Source organism: Hemitrygon akajei, chromosome 5 (assembly GCF_048418815.1).
Source record: "Hemitrygon akajei chromosome 5, sHemAka1.3, whole genome shotgun sequence".
NCBI lineage: Eukaryota > Metazoa > Chordata > Chondrichthyes > Myliobatiformes > Dasyatidae > Hemitrygon > Hemitrygon akajei.
The window spans coordinates 172,761,003-172,781,119 of record NC_133128.1 but is presented as its reverse complement, the minus strand read 5'-3'; the positions used below and the strand labels follow the sequence as shown (position 1 = coordinate 172,781,119).

Genomic DNA, 20,117 nt, shown 5'->3' with positions numbered 1-20,117 from the left:
AGGATCAAAGAAAAACATTTTGACTGCTATTGCAAGTATTGCTGAAGGACAAAAGAGTAGCATTCTAGAGTGCTGAACTCTCAGACATTTGTAAAGACAGTATATCAAAGCTCAAATCATGAATCTTAATCTCAGGAGTAAAACTAGCATGTTTGTCAAACTGAAATGGTAGGGTGAGAGACAGGGAGGGGTGCAGAGTTAAGGTTACTATTGTGTTGTAATAAAAATCTGTTGGAAGTACTAGAAGATTAAATAAACATATTTAAAACAACAATTTACATTTATTTGTTATCTTTAGCATGATTGAAATCTTCTTAAATACTCAAGGAAGTTATTCTCAAGCAAAATTTAAATGGATCCTTATAAGAAGATGACATCCAGGACAAAGAGAGCTAATGTTTAATCAAAGACCTATGTTCTAAATAAGGAGAGGTGGAGAGATTTATGAGGTGATTCCAAACAGGTGTAGACAACAGACACAGTTGCCAATTACACTGCAAAGAAATATGAGACAAGAACTAATGTTTTGCAGATTATTAACTATTAAAATGATTGATAATATGATAATTAAGTTTTAAATTTTTGATATGTTATAAAATGACTAGGAAAGCAGGTTGCCTGCTTTAAAGGTTTGTCTTTCATGACTGTCATTCTGTAATTCATTTTTCTCAATGGAAAATTCTAAGAGAAAATCAAGTAAGTCCTCCTTGTTTGGCTTAGATTTTACATTTATCAGAAAAAGGCAATACACCCTCTTGGCAGCTTGTGGACAGATTAGGCGTATGCCACTTGAAGAACCTCTCAGTGTAGAATGTTCAAAGATGTTTTCCTGGCAAGTTATCCTTTAAATACAAGTCCTGCCCACAAGGTTACATGTATATCCAAATCTTTACTGTATGTTGTTTCCATGATCGGTGAAGAATAATTTTGCACATTATAATATGTATCTTCTGATACATAATACAATATGCTTATAACCACAGCAAGCAGATAGTAGTAATTCATGCTTGAAGGTGTTACTGAGGGAAAACTGTGCATCCATGCACTGAGTAGTGATAAAATTTTTGTTGTAAGATGGTGTAGTTTTCACAGTTTCAAGGTTATACTGTGGAAGATAAATTTCTTTTTTTAAAAAAATGGGTTCTCTCCTATCCCCAAATCTACACAAGTGCTTCTGTTACCCCATGGCATTTTATTCAAACTTGTCATTATTTTGCTCTAAAGCTATATTAAATATGTGCCTCGAGATTTGTGATTGTGTACCTTACATTGCAGTGAATAATAGTGTAAGAATGTAGAAAAGTTGAACACCTACAGTAATTAAGTAAACCCACCCATTTTTTGTTTAAGACTTTCAATACTGCTATAGATATTTTCATTTCATAACTGAGAAGAAGTGCTGAACAGTTTTTAAGACTGGATCCAAAATATAATACCAGGTTGAGCACCCCTCATCCGAAATGCTTGGGGCCGGAAGTGTTTTGGATTTCAGAATTTTTTTTGGATGTTGGAATATTTGCATATATATAATGAAATACTTTAGGGATGTGATCCACATCTAAACATGAAACTATTTACATTACATATATAGCTTATACAAATACCCTGAAGGTTGTTTTATATAATATTTTAATAATTTTGTGCATGAAATAATAATGTATACATTGAACCATCAGAAAGGTAAGCTATCACTGGTAACTTGGCCACCCAGGTGGACAGTCAGTGGCTGTTTGGCATCGTCATCTTTCCCAACTCTGAATTTATATGCTACTGATAAGCAGTCTATGTCTTACACTTGTTCATTACACATATGTACTGACACGTTTGGCATGTTAGATTTCCATCGGTGACAAACTTGGCAAACTCTTAATGAATTTCACTGCTACTTCATGATCAGCAGATGCTTATCACCACAAATGTTTAAAAATGTAATGCCTTGTCTTTTCTTAAATTTCTGCAACCACCCTTTTGAATATTCACAATTACCTTCAATTTTCAGTTTGTCATGATAGATCTTTGCTTGTTTTACAATCAGCATACCATTGAGGGGCATATGTTCACTCTGATGAATCCACTCTTTCAATACACGATAAAGACCTTAATTTTTCGCTTTTTGCAGTGTTCTTCTATTTTTCATTAACTTCTGTGAGGTTACTTCTCAGAACTGTCTGTGTGGGCAGAGATTTGTGCATTACTTGGGAATCCTCCCAGTGCCTTGTGGGATTTTTCATTTGTGACATCATGTCAACACCCAAAAAGAATTTTGGATTTCATAAGTTTTTGGATCTTGGAATTTCGGATAAGTATTGCTCTGTCTTTTTTAGGTACGAGGTTTCTCCTTCCGAATTCTCTGTTTTTGCTTCATTTAACTAAATAGAATGAGGTTGTGTATTTCATGTTTACTGTATGACTCAGTGATGTGAATTAGAATTTTTACCTTCAGCAATATGCATTTTAATTGAATGGTGGTTTATAATAATTAATCCAGAGGTTATATTGTTGCTTGGTTATATTTTGAGCACAGTCTTGTTTAGTCAGTTGCAAATCTTACTGTGATTTTCTAGTCTAAATGTCTTTTATCCATTTTACTGTAATAATTCATCTTCTGTTTTCTTGATCAGCAATCCACCAGTAATCATTTGTCTAAGTTTTATTCTTCTTCTGTAACCCTCTGAAACGTAAATGTCCTTTATATTTGTGGACCATGGAGGAATCTTGTTCAATCTAATTTGTGTTCCTCTGAGACTTTTGGAACTTTTAACAGTTCTCTTACTCTTTAAATGGTAAAGATACAAAATGGCAACTATTTTTACAATTGTGCATGGTTAGATCAAGAATTTACTCTTATGATATATGGACCAACTAGGTTTCTCTGTATTGTGGTGGTTTATTCTTCTTCCTTTAATGTGGTGGCCGGCCTTGAACAGAATAGATTCATTCTCGGTAAGGCCAGTTATAATTCCAGTACTGCATCATTTGCTAAAATCTCAACAGTGTTCTTTTTTTTTAATCAGCAGTGAATCAGACTGTTTTAATCAGACAATTTTACAGATTCAGCCAACAAAACTTGGAGAATTATTTCCTGTTTTGTTACCTCAAATTGTTGAAATAATTTCAAATGGTTTAAAGAACTTGGACATGCAAACAGATCAGATATTTATATTTTCTGATTGGTGTAGAAGTCAATGGTGTAATGTCTTTTCTTATTTGAAAATGTTTATGTTGATTTTATTACATGAAGTGCCAAATTTGCACTGGTGCCAATTTTGTAATATAAAACTACTAAATTGCAAATTGGCACTCATATATCATGTTGTCCTGATCACAGTGTCTGACTGTGAATACATATTTTGTTAGCTATGGTATAATGTATTTGTTGAGTGTTTCGAGAGTAATTATATACAGTAATTTCCACACTTGCGTGTTTTTGTGCAATATGTGAGTTTCCTATTTTATACAATAACTGAGGTCTCTATTTTGGTATACACTGTTAAATCTCAAAAGATAGGTACACAGTTCATCTTAGGTTCTCCATTTTAAAAAAGTGTTAGTCTCATCATTTTTACTTAGATTCTAGAGTTTTTGTCACAATTCTTCTATGTGTTTTCTTTGATCTTCATGGGCAGATTTTCCACTAGTCTCGGATTTACATTTCACTAATTTGAGCTCTTTTTCATGGTTTTACAAAGTAGTGTTCCATAATTAGCTTTCTGTTCTATTTACTAGTATGTACATTAGCAAGCTTCTCTTTTAATTATCACATTTCAAGGCATTTCTCCTTTCTTTTCTCATAACTCATTTTCTGACACTGGGATCAACCTTATGGCTCTTTTCCGCACCACTTCCAGACTTCAATGCTTCCTTTGTGTCTCCATGACCAAAATTGTAATTGAGTTATGTTCTGACCAAAGATTTTAGATTTTCAGTGTGACATTCTCCATTTCATATTCTATTGATTTCCCAGTGTAGGTCACCAGTCTGTTTTCAGTGTTAAATACTGCTGTGGAATGACTGGACATACTGATGGTGAAATCCACCTAATTGTAGATTCCTTTTGTCTTGAATCTGCTGTGGTTGATTTATGGAGATGAGATGTTAGTCATTATTTTCTTCCAGTGTAACACTATATACTTCTCTGTATTACATTTGATTTGCTGATAGTCTGTGCAAAAATATAATTTATCTAATTAACTTTGAAGATAAGGTTCCTTTATTTCTGATCAGCTTTAACTTTTTCCCTCTTCATTGATATTACATGAAGTTGACCAGATTATTGAGCTCCTAAATTCAGTTTGTTAATAGACAAGAAATACTTATAATTGATGTTCCTCATATGTGATTATTTTCCAAGTATAACATTAGACTCCACTGAAGATTTGACAAGTTATGTAGAAAATGTGATGCCATATATATCTGTGTTCCTTAAACATAAAATTGATTTTCTCTTCGGCTTACTTGTCTCCCTCCCTATGGCTCCCTAAATTTGACCTGCTGGGAAATAACTGCATCATATTAAGAGAAGGAAAGAAATGTGGCACAAAAAATGATGTTAACTGCAACAACAGATTGAATCAAGGGATCATAAGTTATTGCAGTAAGAAGTTTCGGAAAACTACATATACTGTCAAAAGTAGATCTCACCAGACTGTGGTGGCCTCTGGAATTTAAATGTGATAAATGCGCCACCACCGATTTATGTGGCTGCTCTTTGCATCCATACAGGGTGACAGGAATTTAGAGATTTCTTATTGTAATAGTTTCTAATCCCTTGATTCATTGGGTGGCTTTGCTTTCAACATAATTGATTTTTTTTTGGTTTTTTTTGTTAGCTTTCTCCCCTCTCCAATCTTAAAGCTGTTAACTGCTGGGATCTAGTCCCATGCATGCTCCATTACCTCACTCAGTTATTCATGTGGGTTCTCACTTTGGCAGGGCCGTTGAACAATGAAGGGGTCACAGTTTAGCTCTATCTTGCCATCAAGTAAAGTCTGCATGGAATCATTACTGTTATGAATCACTCAGTAATTACTAGCAGTAGAAATCCTGGCAGATTTTTCCTCAGAACATAGGTCAAAAATTCCCTGCTTAGCTGAGGGTTACTGAGCATCTCAGTTGCAGCAAATACATATGTAACCAAATCAGATTATCCAATCCAGTATAAATCAGAAATTCACTCTGGATACTTCTGCGTCTAACTTCTTTTATCAGTGATCGGAATAAATATTTTGATAAGTTTTATAAAATGCTGTGACTAGCTCAACCATCAACAATCTTGCACAATATTTAACTCTTGCCTACACCTGTCTAGTGATGCCAGGGATATTAGCTGGTTTGGCTTTGCTGCGATTCAATAAACTGGCAATAATTAGAGTGCACAACATTGAATGAAGGGAAATTCAAAATTGAGGCTAACTTTTGATTTGTATAGAATTATATGCTTTAGTAGTTCAAATGGAGGCCATTCAGCCCATCGTGCCTGTGTTGACTCATTGAAAGAGCTATCCAGCAACTGCCACTTCCTTGCTCTTTCGCCACAATGCTCCAGCTATGTCACATCTCACTAATTCCCTTTCGTGAGTTACTATTGAATGTCTTTTTACTATCCCTTGGCACAATACATTCCAAACAATGACCACACGCTGTGTTAATGAATGTTATTGAGTCATAGAAATTTGTATCACAGAAGGTCTATCATGTCCACGTTGTTCAGAAAAGCAGCTGTTTCCCAGTTCTTGGTCAGTAGCCCTCAGTTAGAGCTCTTCAATGCTCTTCAGTATGTTTCAAATGATGAATGAGTCTGCTTCTCTTCTCCTTGCAGAAAGTGAATTTGAGACCTCTACTACTCCTTGAGTGACAACATTTCCTATAGCATTCCTTTAACCTTTTCTTAAATTGTTATCATTCTAGCTCCTCACCAATGGAAAAGGATTTACCTGTTCATGCTATGTAGATTCTCATATTTCAATTAAATCTCCTGTCAGTGTTCTCTGTACCAAAAGCAATCCCGGACTAGTCAGTCACTCTGCATATCCATGATCCACTAATCCTGGAAGTGTCCTCGTAACTCATTTTCTTTATTTTCCTGTTTTCTGATGACCAATCAGTACACTATTTAACTGGCCTAATCAGTATTTTTTGTATTGTTCTAGCATGGTCTCTTGTACTTCAACTCAGCTGATAGCACTAAATTTTCCAGCTAAGCCACCTCTCGTGCAACCTTAAGGCACCTGCAGACTTTCACTGCAAGATTCCATTAGCACACTGCCCTTCACTTAGTGTGTGTTGTTGGCCTTACTAAATGCATTACCTTAATGCTTCTCTAGGTTGTATTCCATTTGCCACGTTTATGTTTACTCCAGTTCACTGGTATCCACCAGCATCCTGGAACCTTCTTCCTCATAACACTATTTATTTCAGTACCATCAGCAGACAACTTAATCATGGCCCCTGCATTTAAATCAAAATCTCTAATATATCTCACCAAGGACAGGAGCCGCCATACTGACTCCTGTGGAGCTCCAGTGCCTGCAGTCCTTTGATCACTGAAATCCAATGACAATTCCACTTTGCCTTCTCCTGCTGCCATGTTTAAATCCAACTACTCACTTTCTTTTGAACTATGAGGGCTTTGACTTTTCTGATCAATGCAGCATGTGGTGAACCATGCCAAAGTCTATGTAGATCACAGTAAATGTGCTACCCATACCGTATCAAATGTTCAAATCAGTTAATTAGATACCTTAACAAACCAGTATGGCTTGTGCCAGATTATTTGTATTTCTCTAAATTCTGATTTATGCAGCCTCTGAGAATGTTTTCCTGTAATTTTCTCACCACTGAAATTAGGCCGACCCACATCAGTCCTAGAGCAATACAGCACAGAAATGGGCACTTTGCCTGTCAATATCAACCTTGTTGCCTGCTTGCATCCATCAGTGCTTCTTTAGGGCATGGTAAGGTAGTGGTTAGCATAACACTTTACAGTATCAGCAACATAGGTTCAATTCCTGTTGCCATCTATAAGGAGTTTGTACATTCTCCCCAAGACTGGATGGGTTTCCTCCAGGTGCTCCGGTTTCCTCCCACAGCTCAAGGACACACTGGTTGGTAGGTAAATTGGTCATTGTAAATTGTCCCGTGATTAGGCTGTGGTTAATTCAGGGGTTGCTGCGTGGTGTGGCTAGAAGGGCGAGAAGGACCTGTTCCATGCTGTAACCCAATAAATGTTTTAAAAAGTATTCAAATGCCCGCCTATATGCCTTATAAACATATGGATTATATCTGATTTCACCATATCAGACAGTGAGTTCAAGGTATCTACAACTCCCTATATGTAAATCTTCCTTAGATTTCCTTTAAAACTCCTTCCTCTCACCTTAAATCTATGTGCTCTTAGTTATCCCTGTTATGGAAGAAAGATTCTGCTTATCTATCCTACCTGTGACTTTCATAATTTTATATACTGTTATCAGGTCACCTCGCAGTCTGCTTCACTCCAGGGAAACCAATCCCAGCCTTTCCAATCTCTCTCCAATCCTGATCTATAGCTAATTTATTCCTTTCTCCTTTCTCTAAACAAACTAAGTTAATAATCTTCCATTCTTCTGGCACCATGCCTGTAATCAAAAAAGATTATAAGATCATGTTACAACTGCACAAGATATTGGTGAGACTACACTGTGGGCAATTCTGGATGCCTAGCTATGGAACATATGCAGAAACTATTAGCTACGCTGAAACAATTCACAAGGATATTGCTGGAACTGGAGGGCTTGAGTTATAAGGAGAAGCAATTTAGCATGTAGTGAACCGTCCAAAAGTCTATGTAGATCACAGTAAATGTGCTACCCATACCGATTCAAAAGTTCAAATAAGTTAATTGGATAGGTATAGGAGGCTGAGAAGTGACCTTATAGAATTGTTTTTAAATCATGAAGGACAAAGATAAGGTCCTTTTAACCGGTTAGGGAATTCTAAAAATATAGGGCATAGATTGAAAGTGAGAGGGAAAACATTTAAAGGGGACCTGAGAGACAACTTTTTCACACAGAGGATAGTGGGTATGTGGGACAAACTGCCAGAGGAAGTGGTAGGAATAGGTACAGTTACAACATTTAAAAGACATTTGGACAGCTACTTGAATAGGAAAGGTTTGGGGGTGGGGGTATGGGCTAAACACAGGCAAGTGGGGGATCAGCTTCAGCAGGCAACTTGGTCAACATGGAAGTTGAGCTGATGAGCCTGATTATCTGTTATAAGCAGGCTCCATCAGCTAGGACTTGATCTACATTTGTCCTTTTTTAAGTTTAATTAACGTATGATCACAACTTCTAATAGGTTCTCCCACTACCATCCTTTCCACTTGGGTTCTAAGGCAGTCATTTATTCTTTTTCTGAGATTGCAATATACAACTTAAAATTTTCTCATGAATACTGTACAAGTATTCTCCTTTTCTTGGTTAATGACCCAGTTGTATTAGGGTTAAGGTTTCTGACTACGTTCCTTTGGCATTTCTCAGAAATTTCCCTCCATACTTGCTCTATATTTCCCTCAAATTCTTTGAGGCATTTAATACACTTCTAGCAATGTAATTTTCCCCATTTCAAACAATGTGGCCTAATGTAATTTCTCCTTACAGCTCTAATTGTTTCCTTAACTAATATTACTGGAACTCTTTCTCTCCCCACCCCACCCCCCCTTCCAACACACACAGACTTCTTGGTCCCTCCCTGTACCTTATATGAAAACCTTGTAACCAGGAATATTAAGATACCACTTTTTCTGCTCATCATGCCATAATTCTACATTTGCTTCTGTGCCCTCACCTTCATTTTCCAGACCATTAGCATCAAAGTACAAACAATTAAATTCTCTCAGGCTTCTTTTTGCTCAAATGTGTTGTCTCTGACTTCCACACTCATTTGCCTGCTTTCCATGCTTGTTTTTGAATGTCCTACCTTTGATCCAGTTTTGCCCTCTTTTTCCAGAAACCGCAGTAAGAAACTAGTAATAATGAGTATAGTAATCTGTGCTCTTTGCCCTGTACTTTAGTCAACTAAGAGAAATGATTACAGATTGAAGTTTATCTGTGCTTTACACGACAAAGACAAATAAGTGTTTGCATTGCATTGTTGTGGTCTAAGTGTTTCCGCTATTCAGTTTTAAGCAGAATATGTGGCTTATGCACATTTGAAGACAAATTGAATTGTTCAGATTTTCTTAAAGATTTTGATTAATTACAAAGTATATGTAAATAAATTGTTAAATAACTACATGTAAGAACTGTCATCACTGTATACCATGTCTGGTTGTTAGATATTTATCTTAGGTAATCAAATGAAACTCAAAAATTGTTTCTGTCATTATAATAGCAAATACAAATGATCTGCTGATGGAAGAGGGAATGACATTTACTATTGGTAAGTATTGTCATCACAATTGATGGACTTTTCAATGCTTAAAATACACTTCCAAAGGTCATTTGATTGAAAAGCTAAACTTAAAATATGAATTTTCAGATGAAATAACTGACATGGTAAGTAAGCTCCATATAAAATAAGATTGCTCTGCCTTAATATTGCAAAGGCAAAATCAAGATGAAAAGTGAGGAGGATGCAGAGAGGCTTTGGGGGATATAGTCAGGAAAATGAATAGGCAAGGACATGGCAGATGGAATATAATGTCAAAAAGTAACATCATCCAGTTTGCAGGTAAAATAAAAAAGGCAGAGTATATTTTAGAGGTGAGACATTGAAAGGTTTTGGTGCTCAGAGGAATTAGGCTGTCCATGTTCATAAATCACTGAAAGTTAACATGCAGATACAGCAAGCAATTAGGAAGGCAAATAATATGTTGGCCTTTATTGCAAGAGGAATTGTATAGGGTTAGAGACATCTTGCTCCAATTATGAAAGCCCCCAGTGAGACTGCATCTGGAATATTGTAAGTCTGCTTACTTGAGGAAGGATATAATTTTGTTAGAGGGAGTGCAGCAAAGGTTCATGAATTTGATTCCTGGGATGGTGGATTTATAATATGAAGAGAGACTAAATAGACTGAGCTTATACTTCAGAGTATGGAAGACTGAGAATAATATCATTGAAACATGGAACATTCTTATGGGTTTTGACGGGTTACACATTGATTTGATGTTTGTCCTGGCTGGTTGGTCTACAATGAGGAATCCGTCTGAAAATAAGGGGTCCATCATTCAAGACAGAGCTGAAAATAAGTTTTTCAGTCAGCAAGTAGTGAATCTTTGGAATTCTCAACCCAAGATTATTAGAGCAGTTCAGTCACTATATTCAACGCACAGGTTGATTTTCTTCTTTGGTATTTAAAAAAATATTGGATATGGGATCAGTGCAGGAAAGCAGCATTGAAGTTAAAGATAATTCTTGCTCTTACTGAATGAGAAAATAGACGTGAAGGGACAAATGACTACTGCTTCTATCTCTTAAGTTCTGATTAAAGATTGAATTAAATTTTCCATTTATGCTTGGAAGTATGTACAGAGGAGATGTCAGGGATAAGTTTTTTACACAGAGAGCGGTGTGTGTGTGGAATGGGCTGCTGGCAATAGTGGTGGAAGTGGATACGATAGGGTCTTTTAAGAGACTCCTGGGCAGGTACATGAAGCTTAGAAAAATAGAGGGCTATGGGTAACCCTAGATAATTTCTAAAGTACATGTTTGGCACAGCATTGCAGGCTGAAGGGTTTGTATTGTGCTGTAGGTTTTCTATGTTTCTAGTTTTTTATACTAAATTTTGTGTGATAGGTTTTATTCTGACTAACCTGTCAATGTATTTTGTTGGATTGAGTACTGTTGAGGTAATGTTTCTGGTTATACTGTCCTATTGACTAGAGTAAGTGGTTTAATATTTGTTTTATTCAGTTTCTCAGGCCCATTTATTGAAATATTATAGTGATGAACAAATAGCAAAGTAATAAACATCTTTGTCAAAACATAAATGCTGATGAATGAGGAAGGGATCACTTTTCAATTGAACTGAATCCCTTTGAGGTAAAGGTTAGGGGTGCTAATTGAGCTGTTTAAGTTAAAGGAGTTAATAAAGACAATAGAGTGGAAAATATTTCTTCAAGTGGTGAAGCCAGCATGCAAAATTGTCTCATTGAAGGACAGTGAAGCTCGAAGGACTGAATGGCCCCGTTCTGTTCTTCATTGCAAGTGCTTTTCTTTCCTATCCAACCATCCAATTATCTTTTAAAAGCAAGTGTTGGAAGTAATTAGAAAGTTGGGCAGTATCTGTGGATAGAGAAACAGAGATAGTGTTTCAGGTCAGTGAATTATCATCACAGATGCTGCCTGACCAACTGAGTATTTCCAGCTTTTTCATGTTTGTATTAGATTCCAGCATCTGCAGTTTCTCTCTTTTCAGTTACAGATAAAAATGTGTAGGTAGTTTGGCTAAGCTGAAACCATCACACAGAGTGCACCACCAGTAACTGTTGTAATGTGATTGATGTGCCTTAAAATGAGTTTCAATTCAGACATGTGGCTGAGAAAGTTATGTTGCTTTGCGTTGTATTCCAGCAGCATTAGTGCAAAGTTTTAAAATTAATTCTGGATCTGAATTAGACATTTAATGATGGTGAAAAATGTCTTGAAAACACTAATATTTGTTTTCCTTGAACTTAGACTGATGGATTATATCACACACATATCCAGCTCTCAGTGAAGAAGCTTTTGCATGTAACTGACTTGACTATTTGATTTTCATATCCCTTCCAGTCCCAATTTCTTGGTGTCTTAGCTTCTTCTAATTCACCAGTAATTTCATCCTTTAAAGTTCTGATTTCCCTGCTTCATTATGTGTACGTTAAGAAAGGGAAGTACTTCTGGCATTAGGAGCTCAGCTTCCTGTGATCGATGTCTAACTCTCCTTGTATTTATCATTTGAATTACAGAGCCAATTTTGATGGAAGGATCTCCAGAATTTAGAATCCTACAAGATGGGTGGACTGCTGTCTCGACCGATAATCTGAGGTGCAAATAATGATGCTTTAATTTATTCTATTTCGGGAGTTATGTTTAATACCACCAGTTTTTGATACCAATAATCATCTTCTAAAAGATACTTTGATATATTATTTCCCAAATAATTTATGCATTTACGTAAACGTTATCTTTTAGGTCAGCACAGTTTGAGCACACTGTAGTAATAACCTCAGAAGGAGCAGAAATTCTAACCAAATTGCCGCAGGAAGATCAGAGTTAAACAGGAGAAACGGATTGATGCATCCAATGCAATAAAAGGACTTTCTTTGGAGAGGGTTTCAAGGCCGCACTGGTGGTAACACCGCCGAAGATCATTGAAACCAGGTCGAATTTCACTATATTGGAAATTTCCCGCGCTTTGACTTTTTATCTATTAGCATGGTTCTTGAAATGTAAAGATTACTGCTTTTTAAAATATATTTGAACATGATAATCCAGTTAATGCTGCCTTAAACGTCGTTGAACCCAAATCTGCATCTAGTCAAGATAACTGTAATGTTTCACGGAGCTTCCAAAACCTTTGAAAAGGATGTTAATCTAAATTATCTGGCAATAGGAATACTCCGGTATATAAAAAGAAACTTCTTATTGACGTTTGAATTCGATAATTATTTCAAAGAGAAAGTCGAACTTCTGTATGCGCTGAAATAAAGAATTGAGTTCATTTTGCTTTTATGCCATTGAAATACGACTTTGTTGAATTGATCACGATAGGAATAACATTTTTTTGAAAACGTCACCCATGCTGGTGTCTACAGATTAACCAACAAATTGTAAACCATTTCATTAATCAGAATTTTAACTGTTTTGTCCGCAGATCACATCATTACCAATTAAAACAAGAATTATAAAAAATTGTACAGCATGTGAAGGAATAATTGCTGTAGTTTTATACACCTCAAATGTTTCAAATAGTTGCATTGTTTATGTATGAAGGAATAATGTTTAAACTTTTAAAGATGCCACGGAATGTCTTATTTGATAAGTTTGTATCTATGTAATATTCTCATAATTGATCGTCCATTCTTCATATCAAGATGCCTGTTTCCAGGGAATACATGTGCACTGGTAATGTCAAAAACGCAGTTTACTCTTTATTCTCAAATTGTCTCCACCGCACATTATTTACATATAATTTACGACGGGATTTCTAATGTCTCATGAAGATGTTGGATTATCACCATTACTGCGTTTCACGCGTCCGCTATAGAAATGTAAGGCTTGTATCTTCGAATAAAGATGTACTATAATGTAAATAGTCATGGACGGACAGTGGAGTGGCGATACTAGAGATACCAGATGGTAAGGCTATACTTTTGTCGTGAACATTATTATACTCCTTCCAAAAATTTCGGTCTGGCCTGTTCCTTGTGATACTTGGAATGTTTATATTTATATACTTAATGTTATTGGGAAATTTACCATATTTGTGAACTTCCTGAGAATGTAAAAGTATAGTTCGTATGTTTGGGAAAGTAAGACGTGATCACAAATCCCACTTATTGCTTGCGATTGTTCAGATTTTTAGAATTATTTTCAATGTAATATCTATTTCGGGAATTCCTTATGGCTTAGCCAAGATTGTTTGATTAGCCAAGTTTTAGCATATTTGTATTTTTAAATATCCGTTTCCCTTCTGTCTGAATTAATAAGAGTCCAGACGGCATTTCTTTCCAGTGATGTGACCAAGGATGGTGTTTTGTTCTTCAACCAATTGTTTTTTTTTGTTTAAGTTAGTCAACCGGCACAAGGGCTTCTAGTTGTTTTTCTGCAATAGAAAGTCATTAGCCCCCAAGGTGATTACAAGTGTTTGCCTATTATAAAAACTGAAATAATGAAAATTATTAAAATACAAATATACCGTAAAAATTCATGCAATCTGTAATGAATGGTAAAATGTGTGTTTAAACTCTAAAGCAAACGGCGATTCGCCCCCTCACCCCCAGATTTTGTGAAAATCTATTATCAGCAAAACAGAATTTATACAAATTAAGTCGTCACTTCGGGTGAGGGGAGGGATATGCTGAAGATGAAAGCTATATTACTTTGTAATGCTTCTAATAGTATACAACAAAAAGCGTTCTCATCGTTAGTGGACGTCGTTGTTGCATACTGAGAAGTGGAAGTGTGACTCTTTCAAGCAGAAAAATAACGCTTTGTATAGAATTATTTGGCCGTTTTGCCCAATCACCAAAATTGTAGTTCATTTGCAGATTGATATTCACCAATGTTTTTAAAAATCTTCAAGGTTGAGCCATATGTAAAAGTAAAATTGGGGTGTGTGTTTATTGATGGAGGGGGATAATGAATGATTGTTGAAATAAATCCGCATTATTCTTATAAGATCGCTGTTTTCATATTTAACTTTTTTAGTATGGGGCATGGTTCAAGTTAATTAGTCGTAAAAGCAGAAATTTGCAGAAAAGAGATTTGTCACTTTAATTGTGCGTGTAATTAAATTATTAATTTAGTACGCGTGTGCAGTTAGTCAATCAGACTGATACACTGCGTCTAGATGTTTTCAAATAAGCTAAGCTTAAGTGCTGAACGATAGCATAAGTTAGATCGTGTTTTGTTTATACATGTGAAAATGCAAACATTACGACCGATCCTATATCAAACATACTTTTGATGTTGAACAACGGTTTGATTAACTGGTATTTTAAAACGATTGTGATTCGATATTAATTGTACCGTTTTAACGCGGGGTAAAGGCAAGTCATGTATGTGTACGACAGCGGAGCTGAGAGTTCTCAAATGTACATGTTTCGTCAAACTTCGGATAGTTCTCAGCTTTTAAAAAAACTGATGAAAACAGGTAGTAGTACTGTTGGGATTCGTGTGGCATCTGGACACAATCATACACACGTCGGAAGAATTAAGTAAGATTGTCACGTCAGCCCCGAGTGGTTTTCAGAACAGATTAATTCTGCCTGTTTACAAGATCTTTAGATAAAAATGTCTCTGTTCATTTTAAATATTAAAGGAACTGAACCAAATCGACAACTGAACTGTTCGTGGTGTAAATTTCATCAGGAACAGGTGCCGAGATATTTCTGTCTTTAGTTAGCAATAGATTCGGAGACAGGCTTCTTGAAATCAATGCGAGAATTACGTATTTATAATTAATACCGCAATATCTGCAGTCATGTTTTGTTCTCTCTAGGCAAAATTATTGCCTTTTACTCCCCCATCATAATTGTCACACATAATTAATAAACGGTTGTAAATTCAAGACAAACTGTATTATGTCTAAAATTGCTTCAAAATACAGAACAATTTTGTGCGTTATCTGTTGTGGTTTAATAGTTTTATGTAACGTATAATCCAATAAATGTGATAGATGTCATTGCTTTTCCTTGTTAAAGTGTGTTCTATAACTTAATCTCTCAAGAACGAGTTATATTAAAATATGTTCTTTTTACAAATAATGCATAATTTTGGTGAGACTCGTTTGCAAAAGAAAACACATTTTGGCCTGTAAACTCTTAAATGGATGCCTTTTACACATTTCCAGTCTCTGTAGACAAAGTACACACTAACAAGCTACATTGGCAGCAAAGGATGTTGAACATGCCTACAGTACAAATATTTTTATGAACCTAACACATGAATAAGTATGAATACCAATTTGTAGAGCCTCAATTTTAGTGCTTAATTGGCTTGGCCAAGAGAAGAGTTATTCAAAATACAGAATAGGCCTAAGCAGTTGACTGTAATTAAATATTTCATTTGAGGCTGGGCACTGTTTCTGCAGCTGACATGCAAATTTTCACGATCAATTCTTCAATGTTTTATTGCGGTTCTCAGTCGGAGACGTTTGGTGAAGCAATGGTTTGATAGGTAATGGAGCTTTTCACCTACTGGTAATGCTCTGAAGATTTATGAACAGCAGGACAGCAAAAATCTGAATTCATGGAGCCCTTTGAATCCTTTGAACAGTAGCAAAGCAATCACTTTATTGCTACTAAGAGGCGATGCACTTCACCTCCGCAACCTGTTTAACAGAATGCTAAAATATATATTTTTTATAACTGGAGGTAAACATGCATTTCCTTCGAATATATATATTTAAAATGACGCGTTCTAAGTAATCGAATTACAACGGAATATTCAGGTAGAAAAATGTACCACATAACTGACTGAGAGTAAGGATCAAATAAAAAGGGATATTGAAGGGAAACACGACTATGGTGAATTTGCTTTTACAGCGGTCTTTTAAAAAATTGCTTCTCATTTGTTGATTGCAAGGTTTGTATTAACTGAGCGCACCCTTGAGAAGTGAACCTCGCTTTTCTTTAACTGTTATTATTACAGTATTGAATATTACAGAATGACCAGCGTTAGAATACAAATAAGTAGGTATATCCAGTCTCCGTATAAATCATTTCAGAGCACAAAAATAAAAGTTTTCTGTAGAAACATAGCGAATATTGAATTTATGCAAGAAATAGTACATGCAACTTATAACATGTCCAATGTATGTTAAAATTGGCATGATATCTTTTTAAATATCACCGTGTTAAAAATCACTTAATCTTTTAATACTCTTTATTCCAGCTGTACGCATTTGCGTTACATCAACCATGGTTTACACTTACTGACCGCCAGAGTCTCATCAGGATTCAAATTACACCGTTTATCGCTGTATGTGAAGTATTTAAACCCGAAAATGTATTTTAAGTACCTTTTATTCGCCCTTCAAACAAAACAGTGCAATTAATCTCCCAAATTGAAGTATGGCTTTCTAGAAATTTTATATCATTCTCAGGTCGCATGTGACATTCAAAAACCTCCGTGTATCATCAATATGCTACATGATTCTTTTAAAACTGATGTCCGCACACAGGCATTTCCATGCGATGGCTTGGCTCACTTGTTTAACGATGAACGGATTGGATGATGCAATTGGTGTTAAATATATGGCTAATTATGCGTATGAAAATTAAGCATCAGAGTTTATGCTAATAGGAGGCGCCTTTAGCTGTTTATCAGAGCTCTTGAGACTGACATTTAATCAAACGAATCTACTGCACGTGCACGTGTGTTCTTTCACCGTATCACTTCTTGATAGATGCATTTTGTTCCATCACAAGCGATACTTTTTTAAAAATAAATCAGTAAATATCATCTAAGTGAGTACATCGTTAAAGAAACTTGATATAATATTAGCAATTTTTCAAATGATTTGATTTTGTTGCACTTTCCGTGTTTAAGTTTGTCGGTCTTAGTCATAAAGCAGGACAAACTTAGAATATTCGGCCAGCCGTCAAATTTGAACTTATGACTAAAAATGTTACCGTTTCTAATGTGTGTGTATATACTTTTCTCCAGTGCCTTTGTTGCAATGCAGCTAATTAAACAATAGACTATTGATAGGAAAATTGAACTATGTACAAAATGTCTGCACTATCCAATTCAGTGCAATAAAATTTACACTATTTACATCATTGAATGTTCGCTGAACTTTATGAAAGGTCCTCGGCAGTAGGCTGTGATGTGCAATCATTGTTATTGGCAAAGAAAAAAACACAAGTTTTTTTTGTATGTCAGATCTTTAAAGGTGACGGAGTCTTTTCCGATTTGACAAACTGGGCATAAAGTTTTTAAACAAGTGATTTCAAGCAATAGTTAAAACGCTCTGAGAACCGGTTTTCAAATTAATGACATCGCGGTCAGAACTAATATTTTCGATTGCTATATTAAGTATGCGGCGTATTGCGTTCATCTGAATTTTCCAAAATGTGCTCAATTGAAGAAGTAAACCGCGAAATTGCATAAGTAACAAATAGTTTTGTTTGGAATCATCTGATTAATAATGTTAAGCGCGGCATTTTCTTAAATGAAATACTTAACTATCTGTTCCAATTTTCTATCCAGAAACTCAGGCCACGGCTTTCACTGAGACGCTTTTCCTCGGTTTGGCAAAGCGAGCATCGATGTAGCCAATCAGAGGAGCACGTGGTGGAATTGGGCCTATCAGCGTGCTCTGTTGATGAATATTCATGAGGTATCGAGTCAAACCTTTCAGGCGAGTTTGTGTGTATTCACAGCATCATGCTTCGACTTTGTCAACCCAAAAACTCCATTTTCTTATGAATGGAAAGTGAAAAAAAAACAGATTCGCTTAAATTGGGATCCTTCTCGGACGGAGTAAGTAGTAGAAGAAAAAGACGTGAAGTGACAAGCTGGGAGGCGAACGATGACCATGACTACAATGTCAGAAAACCTCAACAGCCCTGTCTCGGGTAAAGCAGTTTTTATGGAGTTTGGACCACCAAGTCAACAAATGTCGCCTCCCATGTCTCACGGACATTATTCCATGCACTGTTTACATTCTGCCGGCCAGTCTCAACATGACAGCTCCTACAACACTGTTTCATCCTTCTCCCGATCTCTGGGCTACCCCTATGTTAACTCAGTGAACAACCATTCCGCTAACCCTTACATCAGTTCAGTGCAGTCGTACCAAAACAGCTCGAATCTGGCCCATACACGATTAGAGGACACAGGTAAGAGCCGCAGGATAAGTCAATTGCTAAATCTAATTTACTGTAAAATACGTGAAAGACAGTATGTTATAACAGTGTTGAACCAACCCGACGAGAACATTTGTAGCACAGAAGTTTGCATCATTCTGCCTCTGATCTTTGTAATTATTTATTGCGTAATGCCATAAACAATGCATGCAATTATGGGTAATTATACGTAAACCGTCGCTGGTAAAAATAGACAAACTTTTAACTGCTGTGTTAAATGCGTCGTTATCGTGTTGAAGGTAATTATGTGTTGGATTTGCATTGTTATGTCTATTTTTCCCCCTTTTTTTAGGAGCAGAGTCAGATAAAGGTACCGTGGTGGAGAGTGGGGAAGTTAGGTTTAATGGGAAAGGGAAAAAGATTCGCAAACCCCGAACCATTTATTCCAGTCTGCAGCTGCAAGCTTTGAACAGACGGTTCCAACAAACTCAGTACCTGGCTCTGCCTGAAAGGGCAGAACTTGCTGCTTCTCTGGGCTTAACGCAGACACAGGTAACACAGGCATTAGACTAAAATGCAAAGCTCATCTGTTTGTCCCAACATTATATCAAATGACTCATACTTTCGCGTAAAATCAAGTATCGGTAAAAAGTAAAACCATAAACTGCCCAGCAAATTTACTTCACTTTGGATTTCAAGGGAAGTTTTAAGAAATCAATATAAGGCTATGTGCAACACCATACATCCAAGTGTGTTTTTTCCCTTCGAGTAAGTTGGATCATTTCAATCAAATTCAGCTCAAATTCATAAAGTGTTGCTGACGGGACGCCGCAAAGTACACACACGCACACACAAGTGTTCATTAAAGAGTATGCAGCGGGAATTGTATGTTTACCTGTCGAATTGTTTGGGAAGCCATTTCAACAATCTACTGAAAGAAATGCGTCATACAGTTAAAAATGTTACATCATAGTTTTCATCTGTGTTCGGAAATGTGCCCGTCTAGAAGAGCTAACCCGGAACACTGAGAAAATTCCTTACCGTGTTTTTTAAACTTTTAATAATTAAACGTGTTTATTGTGTTATACAGGTGAAAATATGGTTCCAGAACAAGCGTTCGAAGTTCAAAAAGCTGATGAAGCAGGGGAATGGCGCATTGGAAAACAGCGCTCTTGCAAATGGTAGGAGCTTATCGGGATCTTCCCCTCCAGTTCCTCCGGTCTGGAGCACTTCATCTGCCGGCAAGAATTCGACAGGGACCCCGGGAAACTACATCCCCAGCTACACATCATGGTACCCTCCGGCGCATCAGGAATCTATGCAACAACCCCAACTGATGTAAAATAGCCGCCCTTTTTTAAAGCAAAGACGCTAATCCAAGAAAGCCGTTTCTGAAGCGCACCATGTTCTCAGCAGACATGGACAGATGTGATGCGGAGCGAGTTCCAAATGACGAACAGCTGGCAGATCGGCGAAAATTCTACTAGAACACGTTTAGAACAGACTGTGGGCAAGAAGACTCAGGGGTATTCTTCCCCGGGACAGTTAGAAAGCCTTTGTTACAATTTCGTTGTATTCATCCTATTCAAAAATAGGCAGGCTTTGTATCGAGTGCAGT

General features: G+C 36.4%; 2 protein-coding genes and 1 long non-coding RNA gene across 7 annotated transcripts in view; 2 read left to right on the top strand and 1 right to left on the bottom strand.

Annotated features, from left to right (window-relative positions):
- The window catches only part of metap1d (methionyl aminopeptidase type 1D (mitochondrial)), a 130,926-nt gene extending 114,971 nt beyond the window's left edge, over positions 1–15,955 (top strand). For 3 of the 5 annotated variants that reach the window (XM_073047221.1, XM_073047225.1, XM_073047224.1), the window contains exons 9-11: positions 9,373–9,420; positions 11,930–12,008; positions 12,156–15,955. In XM_073047221.1, the coding sequence (XP_072903322.1) occupies positions 9,373–9,420; positions 11,930–12,008; positions 12,156–12,240 (212 nt within the window). In that variant the 3' untranslated portion in view covers positions 12,241–15,955. The remainder of the gene's footprint in view (positions 1–9,372; positions 9,421–11,929; positions 12,009–12,155) is intronic. The other 2 variants (XM_073047223.1, XM_073047227.1) reach the window with 1 other exon arrangement.
- The window catches only part of LOC140728469 (uncharacterized), an 80,770-nt gene that overhangs the window by 57,596 nt on the left and 3,057 nt on the right, over positions 1–20,117 (bottom strand). The gene's annotated exons all lie outside the window — the stretch shown is intronic.
- Positions 17,034–20,117, top strand: part of dlx1a (distal-less homeobox 1a) — a 3,437-nt gene continuing 353 nt past the window's right edge. The window contains exons 1-4 of the mRNA XM_073047228.1: positions 17,034–17,155; positions 17,901–18,532; positions 18,852–19,051; positions 19,590–20,117. The exon at positions 19,590–20,117 is cut by the window's right edge and continues 353 nt beyond it. Of these exons, the coding sequence (XP_072903329.1) occupies positions 18,223–18,532; positions 18,852–19,051; positions 19,590–19,841 (762 nt within the window). The 5' untranslated portion in view covers positions 17,034–17,155; positions 17,901–18,222 and the 3' untranslated portion in view covers positions 19,842–20,117. The remainder of the gene's footprint in view (positions 17,156–17,900; positions 18,533–18,851; positions 19,052–19,589) is intronic.